Raw genomic sequence first — 26542 nt, 5'->3', positions numbered from 1 at the left:
AGTCACACAACATACTACTAAAAATAGTTATCCTCATTAACTCGTGTAAGAAATGTATTAATAATATCCAAAATATAATATATGAATACAATCCAGATCAATACATTTTGGTTTTCAAAATAATGAATTGATTATATTGAGAGTTAATAAATAACTATAAAAATGATAATTAAGTTTTTCTATTACATGCTACAGTATAATGAAGCATATATAATGTCAGATACAATGATTGTTTGGTGCCCTTTTAATGACATGAAGCTGACGATGAAGTGACACAGCTCAGACGGCCTTCTTTGGAGGTTTGCTATTGGTTGATTCCGTTCTTGATGGAGGGCACTATAGATAGACTTCCTTATCTTTCAGCACTTTAAACAGTTCTCTAAAGTTTCCATTAACCTTGATTAACAATTTTAATTATTAATTTCAAAATTTGTCTCCATAAATAGATACATGGGTCTATAAAAGTTGCTACTGTAGAAAAAGCAAAATCTGCATCTCCGTTTAGGGGTCAACCCACTAGTTCTGGGTACGTTTGTTATTAAGTACAGATCCCCCCGCAAAGCTTGTTGCACTGTATGAAAACAGAGTAATAACAGTGCCAGCGATTTATAAACCATAGCTTATTTTAAATCTTCACTTCTTCGGCTATACGAGTATTGGATATGTATCATACAAAAGTGAAATTCCCTCTTATCCTATATGTTCATAGAGGTCAGCATCAAGGGGAGTGGACTGACGGGTCGACCGGAACAGCTAAACAAGTGCTCACGCGTTGCTACTGGGTTTCTCTTCCTGAGTTGTCTAAAGACGTCATCATTTACCCGCGTTTGTTGAACATCCCACTTTGTTTGGCGGGATTGAGCTAAGAAGAGGCTACTCTACCATCTAAGCGGTAATATAACGACAATTTAATCATTTAAATATTGTTCCAGTCGTGTGATTAGCTGTTGAGGTTGTTGTTGTTGTTGTAAGTAGTTTGCTGCATGCTAGCTAGCATCTTCCACCACGCAGTAGTAGCTATTCGCGGTTTGGAATACGTGTTGTTGACTAACGTAGGAGACTGTGTTGTTAACTTACGCGAAACGGCGCTGGTTTTATGAGGAACGAGCGACAACACTTGTTTTAAACGAGCTGCTGGACACATCGCAGCTTATCAAGTCGCTACCTAGCTACTACCATCAGGTCAATTGTCTGTCTCGTGTTGGAATAACTCCATAATATACCATGTGGAGTTTAGTGAAGGCAGATCACTGGTTAAGTTACTGCAAATTAGATATATTTTGACATGTAGAAAGTACTATCTTTCTTCTCCCTTACATAGTCTATAACAGCTGGGCTAATATGGTGATTGTCAACACATTTGTAATCAGTTTAGTCAGTGGATGTACCGGCTCTGCTGTCCATGTTACGGGGCCACACGTATACAAGGTGACACGAAGGGAATAACAGAGATCAGACAGTAATGTAATGCTTTTGTTTTGGTAAAGAGGACCACAGCATCATTTGACCTGTCAGACCAAATAGGGTCAGTGGATTGCTATTCATTGACAGTTGCCATGTCTTAAATCTATTCAATTTAACTCACATAATTCTTCAAGTCACACAATTCATGAACTTCTCTTCATATTCACACTCCTCTGGACCTCACTGTGTGCTTGTTCTCTACATTAAAAGCACCAGATATGCAGCCACGACTGCTGGTGGCCTATTATCTCTTGATATGTTATGACATATGTTATCATGTGTTTATTGAAAACGTTCTTGTTTTCCATCACCATCAGGAACGATGCAGTTTTCTAGCAGAAGAAGGAAGGCCGACGGGAACCCTCAGGCGGAGCTCTATGGACATGCTCTGCAGTTCTACGGACAGCCTCCTCTTGAAAACATCGCTCTCAGTGAATTCGAGACATTTGCTGTGGAGAGACTGAAATGTAAGACCTCGGACTCAGGAGATCTGAGTCGGGAAACTGGCTGCAAATGTTGTCCCCTCTGTTGTTGTGAAATGCTTGTTTGACGTGTTGAAAAGCACTTTGTATTTTCATGTCTCGTTTTAACTCCGCTGCAGTGCTGAAGACTGTTGAGAATGCGGGAGTGAGCTATGTGAAGCTGTCAGAGCAGTACACAAAGAAACTGGAAAGCGAGTGTAAAGCCCTGAACTTCCCCTACAGACCAGAGGCTGTGAGTATGATTAGCATGACGTACATCAGAACAGCTTTAAAGCTCAGCAGTGCTACATTTATGACCTGTCTCTGAGTAGTTTAACGCTGGTTATTACTAAGTTATTTCTCTGTGGCCATTTACCAGCTGTTGGCTTTCACAGGAAGTGTGCAGGGGTTGAGAACATGTTGTCATATAATGTCACACTGCGCTGATCCACCATAAATTACATCCAATTGCCAGTTTATCAGGTACACCCAGCTAAAACTAATGCAGACTAATATAATTGTGCTGTTGAACGATATTGCATTGTACTGACAAGTGTTTTTTTTTTTTTTTTGCCCACCCTAATTGATATAAATGTGGTGGACAAAATAATAGAAAAACACCTATTTGCATAGCATCATAGAATTTATCAGCACCACAAACTGCAGCCGCTGAATTCATAGCAAACATAACATTAATTTGTAAGATAAGGATTAAATTGACTGTATTGTTAACATTTAAAACCATCAAATTATTTTATAGTTGTGCAGCTGACTGACAGGCAAAAAAGAAATACATGAAAATGACACATAATGTGAATGGCAGTGTCTAAAATTAAAGAAGCAATCACAGAGACAGAAGTTAGCATGAAAGTGGCTGCTTACTTGGCAAAAGAAAGGTGAATTACTAAAGCCTAAATGAATGGAGGGCCGCATACAGCTATTGTAAACATGACTAGTTTAAAAAAGAAAATCACTTGATACGTTCTTTTGTTATTCATATAGTCACAAATCTCAATTTTAAATATCTGGCATTTTAATTATACTGATCAACTAGAATTATAGCCAACAAGACAACCAATGTAATGAAGTAGTAGTGAGTAATGAAAACAGCTTCGTCATTAAAAATACTGTCCCTCTTTAACCCATTAAGGATGACAGAAAACCTCAGAGCGGACCAAACGAATACGAGAAACGAAGAAAGGACCACATCTCCCACTTCATCCTCAGACTTGCTTACTGCCAAACGTAAGCCTGTACTTTCACAGTATCTGTTGTCACATAAAGAAGAGTTAAGGAAGTGCAAGTGAATAAATGTTCATTTTCCAATGACATCTTAAAGGGAGGACCTGAGACGGTGGTTCATACAACAGGAAGTTGATCTTTTTCGCTACCGCTTCAGCGACCTGCCTCCAAAACAACAGCTTGATTTCCTTCACAGAAATAATCTGCAGTATGACACGGTGAGTTTCTCCTTCTTTACATTCGTCTTTACCTTCTTGGGAAAGCGAGGTTAAATTTGAAGCAGACAGCTCACCCTTTTGCATTTCAGTGAGTAATATCCTGCTTTAAGTTTTCACTAGATGGCGCTGTTGGCTCACTATCACAGGACTCATGAGATTTAAGGTTTCCTTCAATGGCGATTTAAAAAGTTGTTTTATTGAATGACTTTGTTTTTTCTTGCACTAGATTATTTTTGGCAAAAGACTATTTCAGTGATGAAATGTACAAAAATGCAGTAATCCTACTCATGTGAATAATTACTGTGTGTATAGTTTAATTGTACTTTAAAGTGTGTCTTTAGATCTCCCTAAGGAGAGCAGCATGTTTTCATAAAATAGAGGTCAATACTTCAAGGGACAAATGACAATTTATGTAATAATTCATCAACGAATAATGTGTCAAGCCAGGATGGGAGTGATGCATTCATGTGATAAATGATGTTTGCTTTCCACGAGCCTCAACCTTCACTGACACAGTCCTGGCTTTGCACCTCCTCACTGAAATTCATCTTCCTCATCAATATCTTTTCAGATCAGTGTCGAGGAGAAGAAGTCTCTACTGGATAAACTTGTCAACTCCAGTTACGCCGTCAGTGGAATCACTGTGGAGGATCAGGACTTCTACAAAGTGAGTTACTAAGAATGTTAAGTGCTGATGTCGGTTGTTTTTATGTACAGTGTTATTCTGCAATTTAGATTTAATTTTAACATAGTGGGTGAGATCTAAACAAAGCACTATAACATTATATTTTCTCGTCTGAGTGTTGGACCTTTAATAAATAAATTATATTCTTGACATTGGTATCTTAACAGACAACCAGACAGTATTCTTACATGAAAATCCCCCCTCCCCCGAGTGCATAGTTTGACAAAGAAATGTCCCAAATCCTGAAACAACAGGAATTCTGGACTGTGGATTTTCAGTTTCACACATGAAGTTAAGGTTAGTCCCTCTCAGCAGTGCTGCCCTGGAGGGTAGAAGCTGTCATGTTTACTAGTCAGGGAAGGCCTAACAAAAGATATTTTTGAATTGCATTATGGGAAATCATTGCAGTGCTTTTAGAGCTTGACCCATACTCGAGGCTAAAAGTCAGAGTATCTCGGCCTCTGCTGCTTCAAGTTTGACCCCTCCTGTTAAAATCTGTCTCTTGAGTCCCCCAACTTTATGGGCGTGCGGTGCTAAATTGCTGGAGACCCACTTTTAAGGTCATTACAGACTAATGGATGATTCCTTGGCTAAATGAACCCTCTTTCTACATCGCTTGGGTCCCATTCAGATGTGTCTACATCCAGCAACTCACACACTTGGCAATCTTCCACAATGACAAAATGAATTAGTGCAATTTGCAGAAAAACGTGTATCCCTTTGGCAGTAGAGGAAGTGTTGTAAATCCATTCATTTGGGTTTGGATTGTCTTAATTTCTGCCTTTTGTTGGACTAATTACCACATGAGCTTTATCATTAGTGTCAGCCATACAGTGCAATCCAAACCTGCCCGAGTACCACTCAAAGCCCTGCTTGAGTGGGCTGCCCAGTCTCTCTTTAAAAATAAAACATATTACTTTCAAGTGTAACACCGATTTGTCTGCTTAATTCTAATTTGTTCTTCAATTCCTGCCTACCTGCGGGGCCAATATTTTGTCAGATAGAGAGAGATCATCTTATGATAGAAAATAAATGTGCAACTACAGGTCCCTGAGGCAGTTTAAATCAACTTATTGGAGAATTCGTACTCTCCCAAATGTAGAGTTTCCACTCTGCATCGGAGTTTCTTGCTTTACTTCCAACGAAATCTTTAGACATAATGTTGTTAAATCAAAAAATGTTCACAGAGTGAGGAAATCTCTTCAATTGGTATGAATAGAGGGTCTGCAGAGTAATTGGCTGACTGTCAGATCACCGTCATGGCCTTTCACAGTTGAATGGATTTAGATCTACAGTTTTGTCTGTTCACAAAAGCAAAGGGGGAAGATGTCACGGCCTGCTACTTGACTTTAAATTTACATTTTATCGCTGTTGCTGACACTCTAATTCGTTGGCAGAATGTAAATCATCACTCACTTTATTGAACATCACAGTGTAAATCCTGGGATCATATAGTAAGCAGCCAAAATTACAAAGGGCAAAGGGTTGGTAGGCAAACCGATATAATATTATCGTTTCAATTCATTAAGCTTTTTTTGTCTTCCCAACTTTTCTTTTAAAGGTCCCATTTCAAGATGCTCTGGATCTGGTGCGAACGAGGAGGGTGTACCTCAAAGCGGGCTACGTGTACATCCCTCACCAGGACATCGTCACCATTGTCCTGAATGATTTCCGCACCAGGCTGTCCAAGGCTCTTGCAGTAAGTGTTTGCAACCCTTCACTGTTCTGGAGAGGACTAAGAATGAGTGAGAGAAACATGACAACTTCAGACGTCCTTCGCTATAGTTCTTCTTGTAAACATATAGCAGAAATGTCCCTTTATGTATGTTGAATGTGCTTGAACCGAAACATCTTACAATACAATGCAATCCAACAACTCTGACCTTAAAAAGCTTGCATAGATTTTAATCAACACTGTTTTTGACTGACTTCAATGCAACCTCACTGTGTGTTATATTGTACAAGTATTTCTGTTATGTCCACTCCATGCAAATGCAATTTATGTAAATGCCTTTTGTCCATACCGAACGTCTCGTTCCATAAGGAAAATTACTAAATTGCAACTGCGGTTGTTCCCTTCAGTCCCCCCAAGGGAAGCTGGAGAAATGCAGGGTTTGAATGAGGGGAATAAATATGCACACATGACATTAAATGTCTGGAGGGAAGACTGTGGACAGCTAGTAGGAAAGTGCTTATTTTCCCTACAGGCATGATTTTTTTTTCCCCTAAAAGTAGGGGGCTATGAAGGCGTGATAGCGGCACGCTTGTGTATTGCGCTGAATACCCCGAGGAACGTGGAATATGATGTTTTGGGAGCCAAGGGCCTTCTTTATAATACATATGAGGAGACAGCCATGGTTCAGTTACATCGTGTTCAGGGGTCCTCACTGGGGAACAGGCACAAGCACGCTCAGCAACCACAGGCAGTGGTACTCAATGGTTTATGAACAGACTTCTATTAATGAGGTACAAGAAATCTACAATATAGAGAGGAAATGACGAAATAAGCTCAAAGACGTGCACATCATTAGTGGTCTGTACGAAGTCTCCTTTCTAATTTGACTACATGTAGCTCAGATGAGATATCAGTGTGCGAGTTTCGCAGATGTAGCTGCAATAAGCTAACACTGGTCAATCCGGTGTATTGGTCTAGTTCTGATACACAAGCATCCTTCTTCAGTTTGCCTTGTCGTGCTAAAAACACTGTCAAAGTGACACCAGATGCAGCGTCTTTCCAAAAGAATGGGCACTTCATTGATTTGTACATAGAAGATCCTCTGGCACTTGGAACAAAGGTCCATTTCTGTTCTGTGGTTTTATGTTGTTTGCCCTTGTATTTAACTGAGTTGTCACTTTGAGTCAGTGCGTCTCTGGGTTACGTCTGTCCTCACAGCGAGGTGGGCTCTGTAAAATCTAAAATGCCTACTGGCAAATTGAAGCAATCATCTGAAACCCACTGCTGGCAAATGGAGTATGTTTGATGAGCAGAATTACAAAATTGTGATTTCTGGGAGTAGTTTTGATGAGGCTTACTAATCTCAATGCATGCAGAGTAACAAAACCTTAACCTGCTGCTGTTATTATGTGCTTTTCATTTCTCAGAAACAAGTTAGCTGAAGAATCTGTACCAGACTCTGAATCCGTCCTATTGGACACTAGATAGTGTGTTGCTCTTGGTGGAGCATACAAAGTCATTGCCTTTGTGCTACTGATGGCGTAGCGGGCAACGTGTATTTGCTTTAACCTGGACACGTGTCCTCCATCATGGAACAGGCAGGAACATCTTTTCCAAATTAGAAAAGAAAAACAAATAAAACGACTTGGTCCACTTCTGCCATTCTCCCATTTTCCTGGTAATTATCCGGACCACTAACTGTTGGAATGAAATAATGCTCCCAAACTATTTTTTTTGTAACTGTTCATTGTGACTGTTTCTGTGTTACTATAATGGTTATGATCCTCCACTGGGGACGGCAAGGGGACATAGCAGAAAATGTGTCATTAAAAAGGCATGAAATTGAAAGCTGCTTCCCCATATGACTCCAGTTGTCGGTTGGATGTGCATTTCAGCAGGAAATAACAGAAATATAGTGCATTAAGTTGTTTTTGTGCATTTGTAAGGCAGATCTTGAAGTGCTCTGCCTGTTGCTGATGAGTCATGTTTATAAAGCAGTTCGACTACGCAAAGCTTTTTGTTGGGAATGGATATGTTTGCTCGTACATGAAGAGATTCAGTCAGAGTCGCAGCTGAAAGGGAAATATGTGTTCAGACTGTGAAAACAAAACCTCAGCTCAACCTAAAGTCGGTCGTAGCCCTGTTTTTACAGCCGAGAGAATTTTAATGGTCAAACTGTTTGCATGTTTTTCGATGAATTTGGGTAATGTGTTTCCAAAAACACTTAAGTGATTGTGTATACTTCAAGTTTGAACTACTAATTCTTTAAATGAGCTTGGATGCAGTGTTTGTTTGGTTACCTTCAAATTCGAATGCTGTTGTCAATCTGGGCACTGCTGAGGAGGCCCAGGCTGCAGTCAATGAAGTCCTGCTCCCATTGGCTTGATGCTATTTCGCCGTTCCCCGTTCATGTTACCAGGGCCACAACACTTCCTCCTGTCTATTAGTTAAGTTGTCTGGTTTGTTGAGGTTTAATGGATTTGTAGTGATGCACCAGCTTGAGGGTGACCGAATGCTTTGCCCATTGTCTCTAATCACTGAAACAAGCAACAACAAGAATATGGTAGCTTATGATGATTACCAAAGAAATCAGTTTGGTTACCTGAAACATACATCAAACTGCAGCAAGGCTTCCAGATTTTAGACACCGGGCCTCTTCAGGTAGCTGGAAAGTTCCCAGTTAATCATGTCATAGAAATATCCCAGTTCAGAGTCAGAGACGGGTAACTTGTGAGAGAAGGCGCTGAGTAAAATAACTTTATGCAGCAAACTTTAACATTTTAAGCAAAGTGTCCTTTCAGGCTGAATCACAGCAGTCACTGTTTCTCTTCTACTTATCAGATCTCTGCACATGGAAGCTTGGACCTAATGCACCCTCGGCCCGTTAATTATTGTTCTGTGTAGTCATTAATCTTTGCTTCACTTAACCTGCAGTGTTCGGCTGTTCTTTGACCAACACTGTTTACCATTACTCATGCAATGTCCATCTCCTCTGCAGCTGACAGCCCGTTCGTTACCAGCGGTGCTTTCTGATGAACGGCTCCAGCCGCTCCTTAACCACCTCAGGTAAGCAGTGAGATGAATAACTTTGCTGCCGCTTTGCTCGGACTCTGTTGAGAAAGATTTAGCAGGATTAATCTTTGGCATCAAAGAACGACGGCCGTGGCCGTCTGAGTAAAATGTGTCCCTGCAGACAAGTCCAGATGTGTGAAGTTGTGGTGCCTGGCTGTACGTTCGTGACATCGTCTATTCCTTTTGTTTGAGTGACTCTGAGTCTAAGTAATAGTAGCGTAAAAATGCATTTTCTTGGTTAAAACAATGGATGAAGCAGAGCTCAGTGTGCTCCTGCGTGAGCCTCATTCCATATGTTTGGATGCTAATTTTGTGTCATAGTGTGAGTAAGTGTGATCAGAGCCTGTGGTGTGGGCACAGTGCAGATGATGCAGTAAAAGCTGTTGCTCTTCTTGATGACTTTGAAGGTTGCACTTCACCCAAAATGCAATGCAAGCCTGTTCCTGGAGCACCTCTCTAAAACTGTATCTTCTATCAGTCCTCCATTGCCATATTTTGTAGTTCTCATGTTTGATCAAACAGTAGAGCAGGCAGACAGACAGATGCCTTAATGTAAAAACCTCGTCCATCATTGAAAGTTAATGCGAATCAGCACACAGAGTTTGCATTGACTGGTGCCTTAATAGCAGCAGACTTCAGCTTCAGTAACAAAAGGAGAGCGGCTCAGAACACACTGAGGGTGTTTATCTTACTTTAGATAAAAGTAAGAACATGAATATAGGGGTGGAAGAAGTCATGTTGCCTGATGGTTGATGGGGATTAGTGGGAAGGTTGTTGAGATTAGTGGGCAGGCCAGTAATCTCTATAGTGAGGGGAACACAATGTGGGACTCCAGGGGTTGCCAAAATCATCGACTTAAAAATCTACTGATAGCAGCTTAACAGATTTCAGTTTGTTTGGCAGCAGGTCACAGGGGATGTATGTCATTTACGTTTTTTTATTGTAATTATTTTGTCTGGGCTTTAATGTCCAGTCTTAATCCTACTTTCTATCGAACAGACCTGATTACTTTGAGGAACGATGGCTTCGAAAAGATAATCAGTTTTCACGGCAGCCCTGATAGCTTCTAAAATTTTATTAATATCACTAAAGAAACTCAGTGTTATTTGTCACAGTCCTGATGTATGTATGCATTTTTTATATATTTTGTTGCATTTTAGTCATGCCTATGTGGGACAGGATTACAGCATCCAGAAGAATGTTGGGAAAATCTCCTTGGAACAAATTGATTCGGTAAGTTGCATTGACCGTCTTCCGGAAATGTCACGTCCAAGGTGCCGTTGTGCTCGGGGACGGATTGTGTGAAAGCAGAGAAATGGGATTTTGTGTTGGGATTCTGTGTCGTAATTCTGGTGCAAGGCTAGAATGATGATCAATACACATTATGTTTAACATGAGCCCCACAGAAAAGCAAGATGTAGAGTTAATTATAAGTAAAATGAAGTGCGATATTTACAGCGCAGATATATTAGAGCAATCTGCATGTTAGTCATCAGTGTTTGTCTGCCTCCAGCTTTCAGGAAAGTCATTCCCGCTCTGCATGAGGCAGCTCCACCAGACCCTGAGAGAGAGCCACCATCTCCGCCATGGTGGCCGTATGCAGTACGGCCTCTTCCTCAAAGGCATCGGCCTCTCTCTGGAGCAGGCGCTGCAGTTCTGGAGGTCGGAGTTCATAAGAGGCAAGGTGGATGCAGACAAGGTAATGTTGACACATTAATGCTGTAGTTTCACCTCTTAATGTCCTGTTAACTTTTGATGTGGGCTGCCCCGCTCACTGTAATACTGCTCCAACCTTTAATGAGACCAGGGGAGGCGAGAGGATAGATATATGGCACGTACCGTCATTCGAGGATTACAGTCAACGAAATTAACTACAGTCATTTTAGATAATAAAGAAACATGACAATTATGCAGTAACCCATTCGTCCATATCATAAAAGCCATTGGCATGGCACTATTTTTTATTTTATTTATTCATTTTACATTACACACTCAACTTTATTCAACATTACTGCCAAAATAGACTAAAAAGATCTAGAATTCTTCTTTTTTTTTTTTTACCAAATACTTTCTTTTAGGCTTGTGTCTGCTGGATTCTGTACAACCTGATAAAATACCCTCTTTTCTTTTTTTTTTTCCTCCCAAGTTTATCCTTGAACACCAGATTAGTGGACTATAGGACAGCAGTCTGAATGGCTGAATGTCTCTCCCTCTCCGGAGTGCTATTCAACACTTAAATGGGTGATGCTGTTTCATTGGTGATGAAGTGACCCCATCAAAGCTCCATTGATTAAAAGAAAGTTCACTGGTATCATTATTTGCACACAGTGCTGCGGTGAGACTAATGAAGACTTAAGTGGTCGTGGGTTCAGTTATTATGTCTCTCAATAGAAGACAGAGACACAGTGAAGACAGTGAAATTGTTCTGCAGTGAGGAGAACCCCCGCTCCTCACGTGAATGACCGGAGGCGACCGGAGACGCCACATGATGGAACGGCTTGAACAGAACAGTCAAAATTTCACACCGTGCGGCTCAGAAGAAATGATCATTTGCTGTATACTTGTTGTTAATCTTCATGAAATGTATTTTACCCAGGCCTGGATTTTAGCAGCATTTATTTACCAGCTCTCACACAATTTTGCTGTTTACATTTCTGACAGTCGCAGCATTAAGTTCTGTTTCCTAATTGGGTCCTTAGATACCTGCAGTTATGCTGTTACACAGTGTCTCTGTCTTTGCTTGGCTTGAGTGCATGGTTCACAGGTCTGGCCTTATTATCTCCACCAGGCATAAGCCTGGAGGGGCTCGTGCGTTCACTTGTATGTGTGTGTGTGTGTGTGTGCGCTCGTGTGTGCGTGTATCTGTCTGCAGATAATCTCACATACCACCGGACCCATCAGCCTAATATTTCTTTTTCTATTATCACTGAATCTTAAATATGCAAATACTACAAATTACTGGCCGTGATACTGTGAAATTACTGAGAAGTTCAGGCTTAATAAATTTTGTCCGTTTGACTGTTAAACAAACAGCTTAATCTCACACAACAAGTGCGCTGCATTTTTGAGTGCTTATCAAATGATGCAGTATTAACTGGGCGCTAGGTGAGCGCCAAGAAATCCTTTAATTGTGTTGAGCTGAATAGACACTCAGTGCAGGAATCTGGCACAGTAGTGCGTGCGGCGAGGGCCTTGATTCCCGAGCCGTGTTATCTTTGAATAATGATTTGTTGTAGTGGACCACACGGCTGGCACGGCACTCCAGGTAGTCTGCACTCTTTCCAGTCCACGGACGAGTATTGCATCAGCCAGACAAAGTGTCCAGGCGTGTTGTGGGAATATCTTGAGCCTCTGTTTCCTGCTGTTGCTACAGTTTCAGGAGTAATGAGAAGACACATCAAAGAATTCACTCTGATGCACAAAGATACAGGGTCCTTCATGTTTTTAGCTTTTAGCTGAAAATCAGATACTTGTTTAAAAATCACTTGTAAGGTTTCTCGCATCTCTTTTCTGAGTGCAAAACATCAACTTTGTAGAAATTGGCAAAAGAAATCCTCTGAACATGGTCAGCATTGGTCTGAATTATAGCAAACCTAATGTCATTGATAACTTTGATTGAACAGACACAAACCTGTTGTGCTATATTGGTTATTATGGGAAAATAAACTGTCAAAGCCACAAAAAAAGCTGAATTATGTTCAAAAACATTTCACAATTCTCCATCATATTTGAAAACATGTTCAGCCATCTAAAGATTTTTCATTATCCTCTATGTCGTTACAAAAAACACAATAGCTGAATAAGCTGTTTTGCCACCGACGCTTGTTAAAGCCTGTTTTTCGATGAACCAAGCGGTGTCCAGTCCTGGTGTCTGTTATTGGCTTCACGTTACAGCCCTCGTCGGTGCTCCGTTTCTGAGGCTGCTTGTTTCCAAGGCACAAGCTCCCAGAGAAAGCGTGATGGGCTGTGCACAAAGCCCAGAACTTGTTCAACAGCAGAGGACAGCAGAATGGTGCTGACCAGATCGCAGCTCTCACAATGATGTATGTGTTAAGTCAGGGAATGCACTTTGTGGCAGGCTGCACAAAAGCCTGCTCATTAGTATGCGACCGGCAAAGAGAAAAAGATGGGAGGCAGCGATGCCGAAAGGAAGGCCTGGAGAAAGAGGCAATGTAATATTAGACTAGAGGGAGAGAGAAAATTGATGAAATCGACTTGATCTATCCATTTTTCTTGCCATGGAAGTTGGCCTATTCATTTGGAGAGTGCCTTATTTGTACCTCATCTTAGTGTGCTCTTTCTGCCTTGGGGTAGGACTGCTTTTGAACTGCTTGTTTTACAGATGTTAACTTCAGGTTAATTAATTTCCACTAACTGGCACCATTTTTCACTTTATAGGTTTGGTTTCCTCTGGGGTCTGTTCCAACAATGGAAGAGATTAATTAGACGCCACTTTATATTAACTGCTCTCAAAGACTGGTTGTGAATGTACACCATGTTTTGTTTTGTTTTTTGTAAATCATTGGTGTTTTCAGTACATTTCAGAACATTTGTACACTTGTCTAATTCACTAATTCTTCCAAAATCAAAGGGATCACAATGAAAAATGTGTATGGGGTCTGAAATCTTAACAGATTTTTGGTTTGAAACTCAAGTATTAATGCATGCACTTTGGCCTTTGAGAAATATAAATTTAGTGGGGCACCAGGGCCAAAAACAATGATGCACTAACGAAAAGTGATAATTATACTGTACAAGTTTCAGTACCCGTGCAACTATTAGCAGTTGAGTCACAAAAACGACTTAAAGCACTTTTTTACACATTAAACATTAAACACACTGATGATAAACTTCTCAAGGTGAGACTACCTGTCTCGTCTTGTCACAAGATACACTGCAGACACGCTGCAGCTGACAGAAAGAAGAGGTCATCTTATACAGAGAAATATTAGCTGTTCCTGAGTGAATAATTCTTAATGTTGCTAAAAGGGAAGCTAAGAAAAGGGCAGCGGGAATGCTGAGCTTTCAGGTTTCATCAGGAGTCATTAATAAGACCATCAAGCACATCGTGTTTAGGAAAGTAGTTTAATAACACACACACACACACACACACACACACACACACACACACACACACACACGACGACCATTTACTGCACACTGCCGTTAGAAACTGAGGACAATTAGCTGACAATTAGCCCGGTCAGCCACCATTAATAATCAATATCAGCACACATTTTAGACCGTAAACAGTCAATCAAACCATTAACTAACCGCAGTCAGTGAATGTCAGACAGCCTTAGTGTACTTAAGCATTTACCTTGAGTTTCTGTGGCGGTGACAGAGTGTTAAAAATGTACACACAGTGTTTGAATTATGCTCTGCGTTGGCATATTGCACCAAACTCCCTTTGTAAAGTACGACATACTGAGAATTCCTTATGCGTCTGCAGTGACACATGACTGTAGATAAAAGGCGTCATATGTCAACAGTCTTCTTGTCAGTTTGGCATTAATATAATCCATAAAGATCAAATGTATTTCTGTACAAAACTTTACAGATGTTGGATGTTGTTGCCTCATCTCCCCACCAGCCTCTGGTGGTTAGCTGCACTATTTTTGCTGGAGGGAAATTAGAGGTGAACTTTTCAAGACGTCTCACGATCTACGGTGGACTGATACACACCTAAATGAACACCTAGTCATAACGCTGTTAATTCACCTTGTAGCATCAGAGAAAAGAGAGAAAACTTAGAGAAAAAAGGGTGTGTGAGTTCACTGTTGGTGACTGTAAGCAGCTCCCACGGTGCAAACAGTAGTGCCAAATCTCTTCTTGGGTGTGATGCACCGTGCAACTTTTAGGTTCTGCAGGAGTCTTGTCGCAGTCTTTTAGAGACTTTGCAGTTACAATTTGTCTCCATTGCCTTTTAATTTAAAAGTCTACTTGTGCGCGTTGTGTGTAAATGACCTTTTAAAGGGCACTCCTTTCTTTTCTGCCACATCAAACTTCTTAACTTGTGTGCACTTGCAGTATTTTATAGTCCCTCACCTTTTATTGTTTATAGGTTCTGAAAATGCCTGTAGTGCAGATTAGAAAGGGAAGTATTTTAATGGTATTACATACAAGAGGAACTGGAGCTACAGGCATATCAGTCACTGTGGACTGAGCCTAAGAAGCCATGCCAAGTTTACACACATGCACGCACACACACACGTACATAATCCCTTTGATTGTGTCCTATTTCTCTGTCTCCATTGCCGCAGGTTTTTGTGAATGTGTCCTAGAGTGTGGGGGGATGTTACAGTGATGTAGCCCCATGAGCCAAGATGTGCACTAGAAGAGCTGAGGCTCTGCTCCTTTAATACAGCTTTTGTGCTCGTGTTTAGACTCTGTTTCTCTGAATTCCCTCATTTTGGAGGTCAGCTGTATTAGAGTATATCCAGGATTATCTAAAATGTAGGCTGAAGTGTAGGAATGCAGTTGGCGATTAAAGGAGGGAAATAAGATATAGAGGACTTGCATTTAATGTGAGTGAAAAATAGGACAACTTGAACTGCAAGCTGCACTGTACTACATCTGATTGCTGAGGGCAATCTGAACACTGTTTTTGAGGATGCCTTTAGAAAATGGCAAGTCGAAAATGGCTCACTGTAATCTGTTATTACATATTAGTTTCATTTTTTTGAAGGTTTAAGTATAGAGCAGTTTGTGGTTAATCCTCACATTTAAGAAAGAGCCCGTTTATAAGCCGTTGTTCTTGGGAAGTTATATCTTTAATCACCACGTTTAGGAAAAAAGTCACACCCAACTCAGCCGCACCTGGAAGAAGTGAAAGTTTAATACCGTATCATTTCTCAGTCTTTGTATCACTTTTTTTTTGGACCACATAGGATTTTTTTATTTCCTAATTATTTCACATAATACATATTAAACACACTTTAGTGCAAGTGGAGTTTCAGGGTTCGTTTTAATAGAGTAGGGGGGTCTTAAATCAGAAAATGGCTTCTTGAATCCTCAGAAGCTCTACATAATTAATATTTGATTTATTGTACTTAAAAAAGATTTTATGGATTTTTAAATTGCCACTGCAGCTTGTCACATTAGCAAGTTCAAGGGTTTTATTGCAACATTAATGCATTATGATGGGCGCAGTCATGGTGATTGTGTTCTGCCTCTGTCGAAGCACACGGTGTGTATTTTATTGTTTGATTTTCAGAGGCAGAGTCCCTGTAATTCATTTTTTCTGGTTGCACATAAGCAGCGTACATATAAAAGGGGGTTCGCTGTGAAGATTGTGTGCAATGACCCCCATCAAAAAGCATTAAGGTTTTTATTTGTTTGTTTGTTTAGAGCAAACTGGACAGGAGGTGTGAAGGTTTTGCAGAAGTCTGGCACTTTAAAGTTCGTTGATGTGGCTCACTTGTGTCCTTGACTTTGATGTTTCGCTTTTTGGAAGATCGTATAAAGATCCTCAGATATTAAATCAGGGACTCGCATACGTAGTTTGACTGAAATCAGATCCTGCAGCAGTGTGGTCATCGACACGTGCTGTAAGATTAGGTGAGACCTAGTTTTGTCTGACTGAGAAAGCAGCATGTGTGTTAGTAATAACTCAGAGCTGTACTGTAAATCAAAAAAGGGCAAGAAATGTGAAAAATGTGGAGACTTAACATGTTTGTTCAGCTTTAAATACAATACATACAAACTAATGATTCTTATAAGAAGAAACAAGTCTTATTGCCAGCCAGCCTCCAGTGAGCCACAAAGTAAATGTAAGATCGTCAGATAGGAAAAGAAAGAAGAAGAAACAGAGTTCTGACAAATCCATATTCATTATTAGGCCTCTGCGTCAGCGACAGCCTTGAGAAGAAGTATTGTATGTTAAGATTGTTCGTATTTATATATGTACGAAAATCCCATTATTCTGAACACATCTGAGGAACGCCTTGAGGGAATTTCTTCAAATATGGTGCAAACGTTCACTTCCGCAGAAGGATGATCGGATTAGATTTTGGTGGCCAGAGGTCACTGTGACCTCACAAAACACATTTATGGCCACAGATCTAGAATATAGCACAACACTTGAGTAAATGGGTGGGAATGGTGGGCACATTGCACTGAATGTTGGTACGCCGCATTTCAATTTCCTGCGTTTATTCTTTTATTTAAAACATCCTCTTCATATTGATTCAAAGTGCGCAGCAGGACAAGGGGCAAAAGCAATGAGAGGGAAAGATGGTCATATCACGGTATCCATAATTCAGCTTTCTCGAGTGTGGCGACTCCTCTACAGCAGGTTCTCTCTAATAGCTCTATATTTCATTGAGGAAAACACCCTGTCAAAACTGACATGATGTATGACAATGTCTCTTTTCACCCCAACCTTGTCCCTCTTACATTCTCATCCTCACTAATGCCTTTTCTTCCTCTCTCCCCTCTTCTCTCCCCCTCTCTGTAGTTTGACAAAGCATATGCCTACGGCATACGCCACATGTTTGGCAAAGAAGGCAAGCGAGCAGACTACACCCCCTACAGTTGCATGAAGGTGATTTTATCAAACGCACCCAGCCAAGGCGACCATCATGGTGAGTTGACGGCTGTTGGAAGAGCCATTACCCATGTGATAAGCCACTCATCAGTCATTATCAGGCTTTCTCGTGAAAGGACTTGGCTTGGAAATACTGACATAACCGACTGTGAACATCATAACCACAATCATGTTCATATGCTGAGTATTTCATTTGTTTTAATTCATTTTTATTTCACGTTTGTAGGATGTCCATTCCGACACAGCGACCCAGAGCTGCTGAAGCAGAAGCTTCAGTTCTACAAGGTGTCACCCAGTGGAATCAGTCAGGTGGGTGCTGTCCCATCAGTCTGTCAGTGGTCCTCCAGCCATTATTCGCATCTAACATCTTCTGTATTACATTTCTCCCCTGATCTCATGAAACTGACTAAATATACATTGATTGTTTTTGTAAATGGGTTCACGAAGTCTGTCTAAACCAGCAAATGATAGGACTCATCAGGCCCCCAGCAGCTGAAAGCAGAGCCTTGAAAATGTACATACAGTGTATTGAGAAGGAAACACACAAGTTGAAAGTATTAGCAGCCCTGACTTGGCATTAACTACCATCAGTCAGAGAGCAGACTCCAACCTGTGACAGACTTCTTAGGAAGAATAAACATATTGAACAGAGAAATTGTGCTGACACTAGTTTTTCACACAGAATGCAGCTTGACAAGGCCGTTAGTCTGTTGAGGCCGCAGTGGCATCTGCCTTTGAGCAGAAGGCAGATGTCAGCTTGCTAATATGCTGAAATTTAGCACGTCATTTTTACCATATTCACCATCTTATCTGTTAGCATGCAGATATTTGTTAATTAGTACTAAACACAAAGTACAGCTGAGGTTGATGTGAATGTCTTTAGTTTTCAGGTTGGGTAAATTAAAAATAAGATGTTTCTAGGCAAAAAATTCAAAAGTACTTAGTTTTATTTTTGTGAGGTAAAAATGCTTTCATGTTCCACCATTAAGTGTCAGTCTTGGTCCTCTAGAGGAAAAAATTTGGGCTACACAATGAAAAGTGATGATGTTAATTCACCACAAAAGTCCATATTTCAGGGCAATCCATGCAATAGTTTTAATATTTCTCTCAAACACACAAATGTCAGTGTCATGGCGATGCCAGAGGAAACTGTTTTTCACAGGAAATGTGATGAAAAGTCAGGACCGCCAAAATTATTTGGATTCATCCAGGAACGTCTGTGTTGAATTTCATGGAAGCCTACATGGACACAAGTAACCAACTCATACACATGTCCTTTAGTGCTGTTTTAAGCGAATGACCAACAACATCTTCCCATGAAAGTGGATTATTTCAGAAAAACTTGTAAAGTTTAAAGGTATGTAAAGGTAGTTGACGCTGTAATATTATGATCAAGTGTCTGGTTGATGCTCGGCACGTTGTTGCTAATCACCCATCACAAATAGGAAGTGTGATATCTGCCCTTTTTTTAGAATAGAAGCAGAACTCGCAGCACAGCGAGAGTTCCCCCTCTGTAATGACTCTTCTGTGTGCAAATGTTCCCGGTATTCCACTAAACAAAATCATAAAAACTGCAATATCAGGCAGAGACCGAGAACAGCTCATCACTGATCTAATAGCAGCCCCAGCGCTGAGCATGCTTGTGGCAGTATCACGCTGGAGGCAGCCTTCAGGAATGCAGGGAATAATGAAGGAGCCAAATACAAGCAGATCCCTCAGAAGATTCCTCTCTCCTGGTGAATGCTGAAGAGACCTTTGAATTTATTCCTCAGCAGGTCGGTCACCCTGAGTATATACAGTCACGCTAATGCTGTGGTGGATTCAGTGCAGGAATGTGACAGCACGTACGTGACCCAGCCAAAGCCTGGACTTTAAAACACCCGCACACATCCTCACTTTTCAACAGCTTCAGAAAACCACCAAGACAAAAACAGGAGATCCCAAAATGTAGTTGTACCAGAAGACTTGAAGGTGTAATTGTTGCCAACGGTTGTTCTACAAAGAGCTGACTGAGGGCATGAATATTTAAATGATCCCAAACAAGCCTGTGATCTGTTCTCATTACATCTGCAAAGATCTCTTGAAGGATGGAGTCACTGCTGTCATGATGATTTATGAGGAATGTTTGTGGAGCTAGTTGACCGAAAGCCAATTAAAACAGTTTTGAATACCGGGCTGCAGCTACACAAAGTGTTGACAATATCCACTGTAAATGTACTGAGTCAGTATCTGAGTTCAACAGTGTAAGAAAACAGTCAAATTAAAATCTAATGCGGCGTCTTGGAACTTGTCTTTTTCTCTCCTCTGCTTTTCCTTTCTTGCAGATCCTGGAGCTGGTTAAAGGAATGCACTATCAGCTGGCATGCCAGAAGTACTTTGAGCTGACACACAATGTAAGCAGATTTCATTTGAACTGGGGAGGAACTGCGGCTACCTGTGTCAAAGCAGGGGCTTTGGTCCTTACATCGCATGCATGAAGGCTCAGGGGAGACCCAGAACTGTCATCCCCTCCATCATTAGCTGGCTGTCATAGCCACTTAATTTTCATCGGTCTATTACAGCATTCAGATCCATTTTGTCCCCTGTGGATACTTATTTATCTTAATCTGTTTTAGTTTGGATGCTTGGGTCATCATCCCTTTCAGTCACACTCAAGGTCCCTGTTTTGGAGAAAAGCAGGGATTGGAAAAAAAAAATGTTAACAGATGAGAGGATCAATTCAACCTCATGTAAAGCGAGAGCCCAGCGACAGTTAGCTTTAGCTTAGCTTAGCATAGCATAATGACTGAAAACAAACAGGGAGGAACTGCTTGCTTGGCCAGTACCTCTAAAAGCCACTAATTAACACATTGTGTCTCATTTGCTTGATTGGTAGACAAACATAAATGTTAGAAATGAGAAGTTGTGGGTTTAAAGGAAGGCAAAGAAGCTAACCAAGCTAATCGCCTCGTAGCTCTGAAACCACGAAGAAGCATTTTCCTTCACTTCATTTATCTCTTCTGTTGAGAATCTGTAGTCCTGGGCTATTTTATCATGCTGCTTTGTAGCTTTAATCGAAGAATGCTGAGTCGCATGTGTTTGCTTACAATCACTACATGTACATTCATTAGGTCAACGCAAATGATTGAACAGAAAAACAATGATGTTGTGTCCCGCAGTCATGTAAAATGAACTAATGAACTTTGCTTCCCAGGACAATTTCCACACAATGAATTCACACTATTCAGAAGGTACCAGCTGATTAAAGCAAAGACTTAACAGATGGATGTTTGTGTGTTTTTGTTTGTGTGAGTGCAGGTGAGAAATCTCAGCAGCACTCAGTGCTCAGTATTAATCAACGATCCTCTCAGCCTCCTTCAGATACGCTAAAGTATTTTTCTTGGAAGCAGTAAAACCCTCACATAACTGCCCTTAAATTACTTCAGCATTAGTTTTAGGAAATGATTTTCTTCACTTCGGAGTCTCAACAAGTAGAAATGGTGAATAAAATGTCTCCTCCCTCATCTGTTTTTGGCACTTGAAAGGTGCTTATGCTTTGTACAATCCTGTTGTAGTACTTTAAAACATGAGCTCCTTCAATATGAAGGGCTTTGAAAACCTCAATCACAATTACCTAACTTTAAAAACAATGATGGAAAAGGTCACACAAAGAGCGTTTGGAGGAGGTCAAACTTCATGTGTTAATTGATTCATAGGTTTTTACTCACCATGAGTGATTTTGACATTTTATTTCCAGAAAGGGCATTTCGTCTCTTCGCTGTGCTCTGATGGAATAGTTAGCAGGGGACTTAGCTCACTCATATGTCCGTGATCATTAGTTTTTTTATAGATTAGTAAATTGTCAGTGAATCCTTCCATGTTGTCCCCGATGAAGCAGATGTTAGAGGATCTTATAAAAGCTGACGTTACAGTGAATCAGTGTTTGCTACTAACCTGCCAATTCTGTGAAGACTAAGACTCCCTTGTCCTTCTTTGCCTGTTTTCTCTTTTCATGGAGCAGATTGAAGAAGCCAGCTTCTCACTCAATCACCCCAACCAGTACTTTATTGAGAGCCAGAGAGTTTTGGGCGGAGGCAAGGACATAAAACGAGAGATGGACGCCCCACAGAGGTCGCAGGATAACGCTGCCAGCAGAGGATCCAGCGCTGCCCGGGAGGCAGCGGTGAACGCCTCGCAGGGTTTGGCTGAGATGACGGAGGAACTGGACTCTTTCTTTCAAGATGCCTGATTTTATTTTATTTTTTTCTTTTATACGTGTAGAAATAAATGTTTTTTTATGTGGACTTGGGGTTTAGGGGATGTCCCAAATCTTTGAATTATCTGTATATGACATGTTAAGTATTAAAGTTGCATATCAGTCATTTCTCCATATATTATGAGTTAACCATGACAGGATGTTATTCCAGCATCAGTATCAGACCAAAGCACAGTTTTCTACCTTGTCAACACACCAGTGGCACAGCATTATTAACGTTGCTGTTTAACCTGAGTGCTAAAGTAGTCTCTCTGTTTTTCTCTTTGTTCTCGCTGTGGTCTGAACTCAGATTGCTTATGGCCAGTCTCCACACAGTGTTTTGGCAGGCACCTGGTTTTGGGGGTGATGGCTAGAACATTCCCCAGCTGTCTCAGAAACAATGTCATTGTATTTGCTGGCAGGAGTATGGATGAATGGTGGCAGGAGGATGGATGAAAATAAACAATTTCCACAGTTGTATTATGCCACCTTGGAATATTGCCTCCTAGTGCACAATACAATTTATCCAGAGCGCACATGGTCAGGAAATATTTCCTCACTCTTCACTCCAACTTCTGTCTGCTCAATAATTGTAGAAAAATGGTCTGAAAGTCAGGAACCCTTTGCACTACAACACAGGCTGCTCCTCAAATCTTGGTTCTTTTCTCTCATATCTCCACTCTGACGATATGCTACAAGATTACTAAGTTTTGACCCAATTAATACACCAAAGAGGCAGCCCTGCATTATATGAATACAAATATGTCTCCCAGGAGGCCAAAGAAAATATTTGATTAAACGAAAGCCCCCTCTGTAATTTAATGATTGCTAATTTTAAATCAAGTTTTATGTCCCTGAGGGTGTCAGATGTTTTAAAAAAATCACATTTGCTCTGCGGGCTTTTCTGTTTCAAGACTTTCTGACACATTCAGACCACAGTTCATCACTGTCTCACGCTTGTAGCGTCAGAGCACAAACATGCGGCCCTGCACCACATAGCTGGAATTAAATTAGGTCTTAAAATCCAGGCATGGTGCTTGGCATCGAGAGGATTTATTCAGTATAATAAGGCAACTGGATAACAGTGTGCAGCCGGGCTGCTGTCAGCAAGAGACCCTTGATGTTTAATATTTGGTTTGACAAAGCTGGCACTTTCTTAGACTGTGGGCAGGCAGTTGACTAGGACGGTGTTTATCTCCGCTGAATGGATTTACAATCATTAGTCATGAACTTGCTTTCGTTTTGTGATTTGTTCTCTTTCTGCTCTCATTACATGGGCTGGAGGTGTTCTTGGGGATGGCCCATTCTCTGAAAGGGCAAGAAATCAAACCCAAGGCCTGGCCGCAATGTTTGTTTCACGAGCCTCGTATGGAAGCTGACATACAGGGTGAATCTGTATGCATGGATGTGTGGCTGAAAAAGAGCTTTTGTTGTGGCTTTGGGAAGGTGTTGCAGTATGGAGCTTGTTAACGCTGCACACATAACATCCTCGAGGTTTTTCGTCTAGGTGAGAAATATCGATTTAAATATGTAAAAATGAACAAAGAAATCAGAACATCCAGTAGAATATAAGAGTGTTATAGAAAGTGAATACAATTAAATGATCAGCTGCCTGGTGAAGTGAGAGAGCACCAATTCAAATCGTAAGTTCATTCATTGTAATCAATATTCAGCATTGACTCCATTGTACATTTCTATTCAGAGCATGATGTTTCTCTTTGTCCTTCTCTTAATGTAATGTCAGTCAGGAGACCAAATGTGCAGCAGTTTGATTTGCTATTTACCAGAAGCAGCTCTAGTTAATCTGTGGGTTTCTGTGCGTTTTGTACCTGTTTTTAAGGAATAGATAACATCTTGTAATGCATACTTGTACATCTCACCCTCCAGCTTTATAAAAATGAGCCCAATTTAGTCGATAACTGTCTCATTCCTCATTTCAGGTTTCATGAAAGGTTGTGTAGTCATGATGATGGAGTATTAGCTTTTCAGTATTTTGGATCTTTAGTGGATTCTTGTCAAATTATATAAGAAAAATAAAATTATATACATATATATATATACATATATAATTTTATTTAAAAAAAAATACAAAGAAAATTATATATAATTTTCTTTTTATTTTTTTCCCAAGGTTATAAAATATTTGATTAGATCTGCAGGTAAAGCCTGATGGAGGTAAAATTAGTAACTACATCTTGAGTTAAGCCAAAGTGAAAAGCACGTTGCTTAGAGGCTTGGAATTAAACTTGTTGTTTGGAATTTTTGTGCAAAAATATAAAAATTGTGTCTGTGGGAAAGTCTCATATCTCTTTCTTGAAACAAAAGCGGAGGAAACTGGAAAGAGAGTCTGAAAGCATCTGAGGATGGATGAAGTCATTATGAAAGAATAGTGGAAGTGCTAACTGTGATCTTCATGACAGCTGAGCAAACGCCAACTGCTGACCATGAAATGCAGATTAAAGTCGAGGGAAAAAAATGTGAATGGACTTGAGTTGCTGTGTTGCATAAACAAATGCTTTAAATATGTTGTGGCGACATAAAATTCTTAAAATTTGGAATTCTTAACTTGGAAAGCACATATTCAGTTATTTTTATGAAGATTTTATATTGAAAGACATTCAAGTGTAAATGTTGAGGTGATCAAAGGCAGAGTTAAAGTGTCAATTAGCTGGCATTTGATTTTTAAAACATTCATTGTCTTATTTAAAACATTTCTTTGCAGGCTTTCTAGGAATAAAGGTGTCGTGTTAACTCTGGTTTTAGTTGCATTGTTTTATTTAGGTCAAGTGCGTCACTGTCGAAAGTATTTAAACAATAATGGCAAGAGGGTGACATTTCATTCCTCTGCTCTCCAGACTCACTCAAATGTCATCCCTGAGTACATTCTAGGTATTCTGAGTCCGCTCTACAACCCAAAGTCCCATTGGGATGTATTAAACGCACAGTGCTCGGGTGTTTACTTTGTCGGCAAAGGAAGCAGGACAACCATGGAAAACATCGCTCCTATCTGCTACCAACAGCCTGAAGGTTGTATCTGTTAAATTGTGCAAAAGGAAAATGTGTCTTTGTCTGATGTGTCATGAGGCCAATCAGACATGTATTTTTCAGTTTGAACAGTTTCCATTTCCCCTCAGCACTAGAAACTGTGTCATTTGTTAAAGTAATTGTCCAGGCAGACTACTCTGCGAAGGTGAAGATGAGAGCAGAATGACTGTATTGTGGGAAGTTGCAGGATTGATAATGGAAATTATATTAGAAGTACACTTTTCCTTGCAAAGCAGTGTGTTTCCAAGATAAAGAACCTCGATGATCATTTATATTTAATTTCCTCTTTATACTGGCATTCAACAAAAGAAGCATGATGGCATTTTATTGTGTCACAGCTGAAATGCATTGCGGTGTTCAATTTGCACAAACATTTCTTTGGTGCTGAACTGACCTGACACCACTCCCACTGTCTTTCATTCATTATCTGACTATTGTTCTGCTCACTAAATGTATGACTTGTTGGCGTATAAAATGCAGCATCTTTACTTTATCTGCATGTTCCATCTGAATTGATGGCTGGATTTTATCTCAGCATGCACAAGAGACAGAATTTCCTTCTATTTGACTTTCATGCTTTTGGGAAAAGAAAAAGGAAACAGGAGGTAAAAATGCAAATTCTACATGTGGCTGTTTTTGTTCTTGCTGGGAGGCAACATTGATGCTGCCTTTGGCTTAAAATGTGAGAGTGAATTCAGCAGGGAAGTCAGTCATTATAGATAGGTGCTATCAGGCAAACTGTGTCCTCTTTACAAGGATTTATTCAGCAGTGAGGATGCACCTGTTGGCATCATTCCATTGGTCTAAATCTGGAGATCCACGAGTGTCCATTGCTGCCTCTTGATGTGTGCTATCGATTGAAACAACAGATGGAAGCATCACTTACCCTCCCATCAGCATTTTGTCCAATTCATGTGAAACCTGGCAGTTCTTGTTATGCTGCAGAGTGTGATGTTGGTCTCTGATGATAAAATAACAAATCTAAAAACAGAAAAATCTGTGTAGTCACACAATTCATCGTCGAGTAAAAAACATTAAACTAGCCAGGAGATGTGACAACCCAGATGACTGTAAAATTGGAGGAAAACTTCCTGCAGCTGTATGTAAGTCATCATTATTCCCCCGGGCTTTGTCTCATTAACCTGACAGATGTGTGAGCCGCTGCTCATGTGATTAACTTTGCTCACAAACTCTTCACTCTCTCTAAGCCTCACCTGCAGCCATGCTGTCACCTCCTCTTAGACTTCATGTTGGACGAAAACCTGTGAAAGAGGAAACTGCTGTAAAAACATCCCCGCTTCTTCTTGCTTTGGTAAAGAGGTTTTAATCACTGCAGCACACACGCAAGTTGGTTTTACCCATCTTCTCATTGCTGCGGATCAAACTGCAGAGTAAATACTGACCATTTATTTGATCCCCATGTAGAGTTGGTCTGCTGGAGAAGGGAACTTACATATTCATCTTCTCTCTGCAATTATTTTTCCCATTAGTTATTTGAGCTTTGAAGACAGAATTTAATGAGAACACATTGCTGTTTATCCACATTTGACTTGAAAATGACTTGCATCTCATTTGGCTGTATTTATCCACAAGATATCTGTGTTTACATTACCCTCCCCATTTGTTGCTTGTGTGGACATTGCAACTGGATTACTGTATGTCCATGACTGTAGAAATGATCCCAATGCAAGTTTGACCACATTTAAATTCCAAAACCCATATTGTGTACATACTGCATCAATGAGATAAGCCGCTTGTGCAATCACAGCCAGAGGTGACAAATTAAATATTTATCCAGGGTTCATCTGAACTTAATATACCTTGTAAGCTACTTGATCATGATAAAAATGAGAAAAATATTAGAGGAATAGTTTGACATTTTTGGGAATACACTTATT

General features: G+C 40.4%; 1 protein-coding gene across 1 annotated transcript; it reads left to right on the top strand.

Moving 5' to 3' along the window:
* The first annotated feature begins 760 nt into the window (after positions 1 to 760).
* prim2 (DNA primase subunit 2) lies at positions 761 to 23514 on the top strand. Its single transcript, XM_070977639.1, has 14 exons — positions 761 to 892; positions 1782 to 1931; positions 2066 to 2178; positions 3076 to 3170; positions 3265 to 3385; positions 3957 to 4052; positions 5632 to 5769; positions 8744 to 8811; positions 9978 to 10050; positions 10331 to 10516; positions 17276 to 17402; positions 17592 to 17674; positions 19690 to 19758; positions 21366 to 23514. Exons 2-14 carry the CDS (start codon positions 1787 to 1789, stop codon positions 21591 to 21593), a joined length of 1542 nt encoding a protein of 513 aa, XP_070833740.1. The 5' UTR covers positions 761 to 892; positions 1782 to 1786; the 3' UTR covers positions 21594 to 23514.
* Positions 23515 to 26542: the final 3028 nt, after the last annotated feature.

This window comes from Chaetodon trifascialis, chromosome 13 (assembly GCF_039877785.1).
Source record: "Chaetodon trifascialis isolate fChaTrf1 chromosome 13, fChaTrf1.hap1, whole genome shotgun sequence".
Taxonomy (NCBI): domain Eukaryota; kingdom Metazoa; phylum Chordata; class Actinopteri; order Chaetodontiformes; family Chaetodontidae; genus Chaetodon; species Chaetodon trifascialis.
Note: the sequence above shows the minus strand (reverse complement) of the source record. Positions and strands in the feature narration are given on the sequence as shown.

Bases quoted from the DNA above. Each gene is read 5' to 3' on its own strand.
- prim2 (XM_070977639.1), top strand. From the start codon at position 1,787: ATGCAGTTTTCTAGCAGAAGAAGGAAGGCCGACGGGAACCCTCAGGCG. The intron at 2,179-3,075 runs GTGAGTATGATT...TAACCCATTAAG, and splicing joins TCCCCTACAGACCAGAGGCT to GATGACAGAAAACCTCAGAG. The intron at 17,403-17,591 runs GTGAGTTGACGG...TCACGTTTGTAG, and splicing joins CAGCCAAGGCGACCATCATG to GATGTCCATTCCGACACAGC.